At 53.6% G+C, this 10,308-nt stretch overlaps 1 protein-coding gene across 1 annotated transcript; it reads left to right on the top strand.

Moving 5' to 3' along the window:
• The first annotated feature begins 3,677 nt into the window (after positions 1-3,677).
• LOC130143327 (vigilin-like) lies at positions 3,678-10,054 on the top strand. Its single transcript, XM_056326029.1, has 8 exons — positions 3,678-3,819; positions 4,737-4,891; positions 5,229-5,444; positions 7,086-7,292; positions 7,770-7,985; positions 8,837-9,043; positions 9,258-9,365; positions 9,927-10,054. Exons 1-8 carry the CDS (start codon positions 3,744-3,746, stop codon positions 10,047-10,049), a joined length of 1,308 nt encoding a protein of 435 aa, XP_056182004.1. The 5' UTR covers positions 3,678-3,743; the 3' UTR covers positions 10,050-10,054.
• Positions 10,055-10,308: the final 254 nt, after the last annotated feature.

The following is a 10,308-nucleotide window of genomic DNA, read 5'->3' as shown; positions in this document are numbered from 1 at the left end:
GCCTTATGGTGTTTGGGCCAGAGTGGTCTGGTGGTGCTGGGCAGTTGGGCCATGCCAGGGACAGAGGGACGGGAGTAGGGGAGGGGGCGGGGGAAGGGGTTTAGGGACGGACGGGTGGGAATTGATGAAGGATTTTAGGGATGGACCGGGGTGGGCGGGGGTGTTTGTGGGTATGGGGGTGGTGGTGGTAGGGGTGTGTGTGTGCCCCACCCCACAGCTCCCCTCGGCTGCTTCCTCCTCACCAGCACCTGCTCAGCACCCCAGAGGGGCTTCCCGGAGAGTTCCCGGAGAGCCGGGGAAGGGGCTGTCCTGCACCGCCCCTCCAGACGGGGGCCACGCAGGCAGACCCCCGAGCCCCGCCGAGGGAGGGCAGCGCCGCTGGCCGCCCCCCTCCCGCCGCGTCTCCTCACCTTTGCCCCGCGCCTCGCGCAGCCAGCGACCCCGACCGCCGCTCCCACGCGCGCACAGCTGGCGGGAAGAGGCGGGCCCCTCGGCCTCGTGCCCAGCACAGGCTTCGCTGCAGGCCTACGAGAGGTAAAGCCGGTCCCGGGGCACCATCTTGGTGAAGAGGAGAGAAGTGCGTGACCTGCCAACACAGGTGTGGCCCCGCCCCCATGTGCCCTTTGGTCGGTTGCTATGGGAACGAGTCAGGCTCTTCCCCTAGCAACCGGCTGACAAAGGGCACACAGGGGAGGGACCACCCGTATGTTGGGAGGTCACACACATCTCTCTTCTTGACCACGATGACGGCAGGCCCCTCGGCCTCGTGCCCAGCATAGGCTTAGCTGCGGGCCTACTAGAGGTAAGGCCGGTCCCGGGGCACGCGGTGGCACTGGCCGCGCGGGGCGGGCGGTGGGGGTTGGGGTGTTGCAGAATGGATGAGAGAAAACGGCCACGGATCCTTGGAAGGACTGTGTGACACAGCACTTGACATGAGTTTGGAGTGAACCAGACTAGGCCGCAGTAAAAAAGTTACTGCAATAATGGACAATGGACAAGGAAGATAAGGAAAAGGTCAATGCTGAGCTTGCAGAAGATGTTGCAACTATCTTTGAGGAAGTCACGTAGAGCACGGAGCTGAGCTACGTGACTAGTTAACCGCAGGAACCGCAAGTAGGAGGCCGTATGAAGACGTAACCGTTAGGGCTTAGCCTATCAACATATGACTAGTAGGCATAATTAACTGGAATTGTATAAATGCCATAATTGCGCCGTAATAAATCGGAGCTTGCTTTATCACTCATACTGAGTCGGCTGCTTGCTTCCCCTCTCTCGTCGCATTGGGGGTATAGCCTCAGCTATAGCGGGAGGAGGGTGCGGGCCCGTCTCTGCGGCCGGGCGGGTTGCGCTGCCTCCAACAAGACAGCGGCAGCAGAGAGACGGGCTCCGCAAGCGGGATGTCCAGCGAGCACCCGACTGCACTCTGTGGTCTCGGCCTTTCCCATTGGCGTGGTGTGGCCCACGTGCCGCCAGGGCAACCCTCCGCAGCGAGCGGGGGTGCGGGGGCTGCGCGGAGGGGCTCGGCCCACCGGCCTCCTGCACCCGCCCAACCTGCCGGCCTCCCCAGCCGCTCCCCCACGCAGTGGCCGCCCCGCACTGCGCCGGCAACGGGGAGCGCTCCGGCGGCACCCAGGGCACGGACAAAATCCCTGAGTCACGTCGCGCTCCCCCTGTCTGTGGCGGCTGCCCCGCGGGTTGGTGGGAGGGCCGGGGCCACCCCCGAGGGGACAGGGCTGCGGGGGGCGGTCGCCCAGTCGCCTCCCCGCCGCTCTCCGGTAACAATGGTAACTTTTTCTTTGGTAGGATAAGGGCAGTTGCTCTCGGTCAGGTAGCTAGTCTTTTTTTCCCAATGCACATTAAGCTGCTTCTGAAGAGGGTACGGCCTATTGGAAGAGAGATCTGTAACCCTGGATTTTACAGCTGTTATCAGAGTGCAGAGCCATCCCAGATAAGCCCCCCTGTGCGGTTCACACCTTGTCAAAGAAAATCAAGATGTGCTATTGGTTACAGTATTTCCGCTGATACTGCCTTTCCCAAAACATACTCTTCCCTTTGCATATAGAAGCATGTTAAGCTGATACAAGTGCACTTAGGATTGTGCTGCTGCGGGGATCCAGGTCATTCACCCAGGCCGCTACCAGTCAGGTGGTTAGAGCAGTCAGCAGCTGCACTGAGACCAGTCTAACATGTTCAAACTGAATGCGAGCGTATGGCTGAAAAAGTTCATTCGCCGTGGCTGTGAGGGTATCTGACAATTTGATCTGTGGGTTTCTGCAAAATACCCACTTCATGTGAAAGCATTGTTTCTCTTAAAAAAAAAAAAAGAAAAGTACTAAACTATGGTTCACATTTGTTTTGTGTTCAAGAATGCTACAGAAGAAAATCCTCAGGCCTATACTGTGCAGAGCTTATCAAATGAACCTTACAGCAGGAGAGCAAGAGCCTGGCAGGTGTCCTCGTGGCTGTTTTGAAGCTGACAAGCAGTAAAGGCAGGATCTGGAAACTGCCTTTGCACTTCCCTTGCGGCCAGAAAGAGAGAAGTTGCAGATCCGTTGGTCCCATCCTTAGCAGGAGTGGGCACCCAGGCACGGCCTGAGCAGACACTATAACAAGAAATACAAGCCTTTTAGCCCCTGTGGATCAAGCACAAGAGCAGCCTTCTTTCTGCAGCATTACCCTTAGGGAAATGCTGTGACATCCTTGACAAAGACATGCACTGCTGCAGAAAGTCCGGGGCTTTTCTGAAGTGGGCTGGGAAAGGCATGTTCACCCAGCATGTAAGGAGTCTCACTTGTCCAAGAGCATGTCACTGAGAGGCCCAGAGCCTGTAAAACTTTTGCAACACGGGTCTGTGCAAGAAGTAGGGAGGTGTTCTTTGTATTAAAATATGAAAACAGATAAAGTAGAGACAGGAAAGTAAAACCCAGCTGCAGGATTAGGCCTCTCTTCCTAATGTTCCTAACCTTGAGAGAAGAAACTGTTAGGCTGCATGATGTACTGTAGTGGGCTTTGCAGGTAGTTTTTTTGTTTGGGTGATTGTTTTTCTGGGGGGGGGGGGGTGGGGTGGGGGGGAGTTCTAGAAGCAGTTCCAGCAGAGTCTGCTACCAGGAGGCTGTGGTATTTACTGTGGGCTGTGAGACTGTACGTGGAGCGGAAGGGAAGGTCACGCTCGGTAGAGCCTGTTGTGGGAGGGATTGCAGAGGAGCTGGAGACACCAGGAGCTGCTCTCTGGGCCCCAGGTGCTCATGCTCGGTTGGTAATCAAGGCGTAAGTTTTTCAGGAAGAGGCAGCATCCTGGGCTCTTTTTTGTTTTCTCTCCAGGGTTCCACAAGGGTCTTGCACTGCCTATGTGTACCTTGGGAGACTGGTTTTAAAACTGCACGCCATTAATACTTGATAGATTAATGAGAGTATGCTTTAACAGCTTGGGGTGTCCCCCTTTCCAAGAGGCTTCTTAGGTTGCACATCCTCTGCCTTCTTAACGAGGAGCTCTGGTTTTGATGCCCGCTGTGCTATGAGGAAAAATCCCCCCTGAGTTTCTGTGTGGTTCAGCAAGAGAACAGGGCAGCAGACTGGCCCTGTAGGCGCTTCTCAAGAGGCCGGCTGGAAAAGTGCTCAGTAAACACGTCTTTTGCCTTCCTGGAGTGACTTGTGTGCATCTTGAATGGTGCTGGTAATAGCGTTGCCTCCTCTGTCTCTTCCAGTGGCATACCCAGATTGTGTGTGTGCGTGGGAGGTCGACGATGAGCTCGGTGGCACTTTTGACCCAGGAGAGCTTTGCCGAACACCGCAGTGGCTTGACGCAGCAGCAGGTGAAAGGTGAGAAGACACAGCTGAGTTCCTGTGATGTGCCTCTAAATAGAGACTGCGCAGGCAAGGTTCCTTGCTGTTAGCCAAGCTCGCTCCATGCCTCCGGCTCCCCCTAAGTGTCCAGGCACGGCGTTCGCCATTCCTAGGCTGGCGGCCTGCCAGACTCTGGCTTTCCACCCACAGGAGCACATCGGTGGTGCTGCACAGTGCAGGGCCAGGCGGAGGCAAGCCTCAGATCTTCACAGAGCTCTGGCTAGCAACGCTGTCAGCCGTGGGGCAGGGCATGTGCAAGCATGGGTCATTGGGCTGCAAGAGAGCCTCGTGGGATCAGTGTGCTGGATTGTCACTTCCTCCTTTGCTCAGCCAGGTGTTGGGGAAAGTCATTATAACCGTATTGACTGACTCACTGATGGGTCTCGGCACCCATTCTCCAGCTGCGAGCTGGCCCGCTTGGCACAGCCCAGTGCACAGCTGAGTCGAACATAAGCTACAGGCTTTCCCTGGACTCTGCCCCAACTAGAGTGCTTCTGCTTCTCTCTGCCTTCTTCCTGGGCATGTGTCTGTCTTGTCCCCTTCTGACCTACAGCCTTGCTGTGTCCCTTTGATTTCCTTCTGCTTGGCCTGTTGTCCCCTGATGAAGCTCCTCTCAACAAAGTTGGCCATAATGTGCTTGTTTGCTGCCACCATTCACTTGCACGGTTGCTTCCTGCATCCATGGCGGCACCTACTGCAGTCTGTGCTGTGCTGAGCTCAGCTGTGCTCCCGACTCGGCTGCTCTCCACAAGCATAACTGTAGCAGGATGAATAGTAGTGCACAAGTCCTTTGTTGTCCCTCTTTGATGATGCCTCAATAGAGTTGCACTGCCTATGAATGGGGGCGTTTCTGTGGGGAGAGCATCTCATTTGCCTTGTTTGCTTCACCGCAGTAACAGCTTTAAACTCTGAAGAAGAGAAGGATCCTCCCACCTACGAGGAAGCCTTCCCTGCGCTCCCTGAGAAAGCACCATGTTTGGAAGCTGCCCGGGAACCTGCTGGGCCCTGGAGCAAAATCCGGCCAATAAAGGCTTCTGTCATCACTCAGGTTGGTGGGAGTGGGTGTCTTATCTCCCTCCTTTTCATCCCTCCAAAAAGTAGGTGAAGTGAAGCTTTCCCTGGAGTATGAAATCCCTTAGTGTGTCAGAGTAACTGCCTCTTTGCTGTCCTTTGCCCTGGCGCACAAGGAAGACTGAAGCTGAATGCTAGGACTGCTCTGGAGGGGGAGGGATGTGTTGAAAAACTGCCCAGACAAAGCTCTGCATCCCTGTTGCACAGATAGCTGGAACAGGCCTGAAGGGAGGATTGCAGAGGGAGGCACTGACAATCCAAAGCACACTGACACCTTGCTGTGCCCTGCTTGTGTCTGTCCCGTGGCTGAGCAGGTGTTCCATGTGCCACTGGAGGAGAGGAAATACAAGGGCATGAATCAGTTTGGAGAAGGCGAGCAGGCCAAGATCTGCCTTGACATCATGCGGAAGACGGGAGCTCACCTGGAGCTGTCTCTCGCAAAGGACCAGGGCCTTTCGATCGTGGTCTCTGGCAAGGCGGAAGCAGTCACGAAGGCTCGGAAGCAGATTGTCGCTCGACTGCAGACTCGGGTGAGGGCATCTAACTGTTTCTGCCTTCGTCTTTGCTCTTCCCCAAGACTCGCAAATGCTTTGAGACCCTTGGGCCCGTGTGCTTGTAAGCCAAAGAGGTATGACTAATTCAGCTTTGCTGTACGTTTTCAAAGCACCCAACTGGCAATTTGGAATGGGAATGAGGCTTAAAATAGGGTTCCAAGGTAATTACAGGCCGTGGTGTTGCATGAAGCGTGGAGCCTGCGATCTCTGGAACATTTGAGTTGCAACCAGTGACTTTGTGCTGAGGTGCTGGTGCTGGAGGGGGTGCAGGAGCCTCACACACAAAGCTAGTAGTGTGTGAGAACGGGACTGTGCTTTTCCTGAAGTCCTTCAGAGGAGAACGTGGAAGGCTGGGAGAAAGAAAAGTAGAGGAAAGGAAGTCCTGCCAAAAGCCAAAAGCTTCGGGTCAGGGTTCTGCATTGTGTAACTCAAGGCACACTGGTAAGGAGCCACAACCCTGTTGTTTCGGTTGCTTCAGTCCTCTAGGTTTTGATCTCTTACCTTAAGGTTCTTGAGCTCATAGTCAAGGTGGTAGCTCTTGTTAGGATGTATCGCAGCCAGGTGTTGCAGTGTGTTTTAAAGTATAATGCCAAAGGTAGGTAATGCAATGTTAATACCATGTCTGCTTAGCGCTGTTCAGCCCCTGTGTCATACCCTGCCAGAGGAAAGAGAAAGGAACGAAACCCTACATCCACAATGTGCATCTGAAAAAACAGTTCAGGTCGTGCCGCCACAGACCCGTGAGCCACTGTTCTCAAATATAGCTCCTTCTGCCCTGGCCCCAGGTCTGGAAGGTGTGTCTGTATTCCAGCTTCTCTTGGGCTTGGCTAGCTTCAGGACAGGAACACAGAGCTGAAAAGTCACACCGAGTGATCTTTTCTTCATCCTTTATTTTTCCATTATAGCTTGAATGTTCATTGTCTGATTGCTGTTAGTGGTTGCCTAATCACAGGGATCAGGAGCACGATAGCAGTCATCAGCTACCAGACCTGTAAAAACTCAGTGAGAAGGGAAGAAGTCAGGAAGCCCTTGTATAGAGCAGCCCTTTAATGGTAGATTGAGAAGGACCCCTTTTGCATGCGGGGCCTTCTAGAAGCAGTCCCAGGAGCAGCATGTGCTACACTTGAAGACGCCTTAGCACTTAAGTAGCGGTAAGCATCTGCTAGCTGCCTGCCTCCTGCAGTAGGTTTCTGGTGTTGAATTTCTCTTTCCTAGGAGTCATACTGTACGTCTTGCTCTCTGTAGCCTTGGCAGCAGATGCCAGAGTTCAGATAAACTCCAGCTGTGCGCTGCCATCTCAGTTGTTGCCTGGTGTCTTACACTGGAGGAGAGGCACCTCCTCGTCTGTGTCGGAAGGCCTTTGCTAATTCAGAGTACTGCTCCTGTGCAAACAGAAGGGTTTTGAGGGAAAGGTGGGCTTTATACTCCTGGCATAGAGGCACTGTAGATCAGCTGGTACAGTGTCAGCCCTCAGACAGAATGTGCTGGGAAGGCGTTGTGTTTGCTCTGAGGAGCAGTACCGCTGAGCAGCGTCTACCTTGCTTTCCCTGGCTCTGTTCCTGTGGATCTGCCAGTGCAGGCAAGGCTTTTCACAGATGCTTGGTTCTTCTGCCGCAGGCTTCAGCGACAGTTGCCATCCCCAAGGAGCACCACCGTTTTGTCATTGGAAAGAAGGGTGAGAGGCTGCAGGACCTGAAGCTCAAAACTGCAACCAAAATGCAGATCCCCCGCCCAGATGACCCCAGCAACCAGATCAAGATCAGCGGCACTAAAGAAGGGATTGAGAAGGCCCGGCACGAGATCCTGCTTATCTCCGCTGAGCAGGTACCTCAGTACTGTGATCTCTCTCATGGCATTAGCTGGTCAGCCATTTTGCTTCCCCACGGTATAGTCGGAGTTTGTAGCCACCGTGGCTACAGTCAGTGGCTAACGTTAGCCTGAACGGAGACGTATACTGTGCCACTCGCCGGCTGTATGAGCACCGCTGCCAGGTCCTGAAACTTCTTGTGCTGCGTTTTGTCCATCTCTGAAGCCCAAACAAGCATTTGATAGTTGAAGTGAAGCGTCTTAGGTGCCAGCTGGGATAAGGCAGGAGATCACAGGGGTGAATATCGTAAACAAGGAGCAGCAGCAGCAACCGTATTTGTAGATTGAAAGAGGTGGAGATCTACAAGCCCGCAAACTGAGAAGGTTGCTTGGGCCAGAGTGTCAGGCAGGACACCCCTGGGAACTTAGCTGTGCCTGGCAGAGACTGTAATATAGAGGGCAGTTCCCACCAAGGTCTGTTGTGGGCTCTTCCAGGATAAGCGTGCCGTGGAGCGGCTGGACGTGGAGAAAGTGTACCACCCTTTCATTGCTGGCCCTTACAACAAGCTGGTGAGGGAGCTCATGCAGGACACAGGGACGCGCATCAACATTCCTCCACCCAGTGTCAACAAGACCGAGATAGTCTTCACCGGAGAAAAGGAGCAACTAGCCCAGGCTGTGGCTCGCGTTAAGAAGATCTATGAGGAGAAGGTACGGATGGTCCATAAAGCTTCCCACCTTCCCCTGGCACCCGCTCCTAGGCACTCTTCCCTTCTTGTTCTACTTTTGTGCATCCCTCGGTTGCATCTGGCTCAGCAGCCCTTGCAGTACATGACCCCGAATCCTACCGTTTCCTCACTCGGCAGAGTGGGAGCTGGGCTGATACTATCCGGGAGGTGACAGATTTCTGGCTTTTCTGTATCGTGGGAATTAGCAGGCCACCAAGAGCTCCCCTGGCTCTTGTTCACACCGGGGCTACTAAGGAAGGAAAGAAGTGTGAGGTCTACAGTGGTGGCCAGCTGACAGTATCAAAGCTGCTACATAAGCAGAAGTTGCTGAAGAGTGAATGTCACTCCAGTTTATTTCCCACAGCCAACGCTGCTGTGAATATCCTTGTTGTGGGTTGCTGGGCTGTTTCTCCTCGTGGTTAGGTCTGTATTTGTACCGGTCTGGATTTCAACAATCGGCTTATAGCCTGCACAGTGTTGCATCACGGCACTGCCTGGGAGACGGCTGGGAGTTGAACCCTGTTGTCCAACGGGGGGACGGGGACGACGACAACGACATGCCTGTGTGTGTGTGTGTGTGTGGTCTCTTGCATGCCGTGTCCCAGGGAGCTTGACCCAGCATGCTAGTTTTGTACTTCCCCTGTGAATTTTTGAGCACAAGGCTTTCTGTAGGCAGGGGTCCAAGGGGTGCTAGGGTACTGCCGAGCCACTGTGCTCAGCTTGGCTTTGCTCTTTGCTGGGTGCAGAGTTTGACTGCATCTTGTGCCTCTTCCTGTCGCTCTTGTCCTTCCCCGCCCCCTTGTGATTGATGCCTCAGTGTCTCTGCCCCTACAGAAAAAGAAGACTACTACTATTGCAGTGGAGGTGAAGAAGTCCCAGCACAAGTATGTCATCGGCCCCAAGGGGAATTCCCTGCAGGAGATCTTGGAGAAGACTGGAGTCTCTGTCGAGATCCCACCCACTGACAGTAGCTCGGAGACGCTGATACTGCGAGGCGAGCCTGAGAAACTTGGGCAAGCATTGACTGAAGTCTATGCAAAGGTACTGACAAGATGGGCTAGGCCTCCTTTGAAGGTCCCGCGAAGATACATTTGTGAGCACTGACAGGTGTAGCGGGGGTGGTCTCTCTTGGGCCATTAGAGGTGCAGCTTAGAAGTCAATACCGGAGGTGCAGCATGGGAATTGGAACTGAATTGTTGTGAAGGCCTCTCCCAGTTTGTCCATCAAACAGCTTCTCTGTTTTTCTGTCTCTCAGGCCAACAGTTTTACCGTCTCCTCGGTCTCTGCCCCCTCTTGGCTTCATCGTTTCATTATTGGAAAGAAAGGACAGAACCTGGCCAAAATAACTCAGCAGATGCCAAAGGTATGGATGAGCTGGTTAGCTTAACACCCCCGGCGTAGAAAAAGGTTTAGTCCAGATCACTCGTCACGGAAGAGAGAGGTGTCTTCTAGCGTGGGTAAACCCAGGGGGAAATGACACAGATCTTTGCTGTTCAAGGGAACCCTCTCTTTTACTGCTGCAAACACTGCTCCTCCTATGTTATTGTCATGGGTTGAGCCCTTCCAAGGAAGCTTTATGTGGTGCTGTTTTGAGAACTGATGTAGTAGGATACCTGGAAATGGCGAGTGCAGCGAGGCTTCTCCCTGGTGAGTTAGGCGGTATCTAGATAAAGGCTAGATGGGTAAACTTCTCCAAAGCCCTTGCAGAAACTGGGACAGCACCAGAGCCTTGGGCTCTAGGCACTGCCATATGGCCGAAATCGTTAAGTTACTGACTTGTAAAATTGTGGGGATTTTGTTTGGGCTTTTTGGGAAGGAGCGCATCTCTTAGTGGCAGGGATGGATGGTGTAGGCCTGACCAAGAGCATTGGCCTGGCTTGGATCTTGGCAAATTCTTAAGAGATCCATTGTCTTTCACCTCAAGGTTCACATCAAATTCACTGGAGGAGAGGATAACATCACTTTGGAAGGACCTACAGAAGATGTGCATGTGGCTCAGGAACAGATTGAAGCCATGGTCAAGGAGCTGGTGAGCTGGAGTTACTAGTTCCGGTAAGAAACTGGGGGAAGAAGGGGCAACAGAGCAGAGGGCCCCTGCTTAGGGCCAGAAAAAATTAGAACTTGGTTTTTGGCAATTGTTCATTGAAACACGTACTTTGTGTGCTAACGCAAACTGTCAGCAGTCCTAGAGTTGTATGTAACATGCTGCCTGTGTGGCTGAGGGCTGCCCAGCAAGTGTGATGTGTGTGAGAGACACAGTTTAACTGTGAAGTGAGTGGGGAGTCCCGATCTGCGTTTCCGTGTTC

This window comes from Falco biarmicus, unplaced genomic scaffold (genome assembly GCF_023638135.1).
Source record: "Falco biarmicus isolate bFalBia1 unplaced genomic scaffold, bFalBia1.pri scaffold_245, whole genome shotgun sequence".
In the NCBI taxonomy this organism is placed as follows: Eukaryota; Metazoa; Chordata; class Aves; order Falconiformes; family Falconidae; genus Falco; species Falco biarmicus.
Note: the sequence above shows the minus strand (reverse complement) of the source record. Positions and strands in the feature narration are given on the sequence as shown.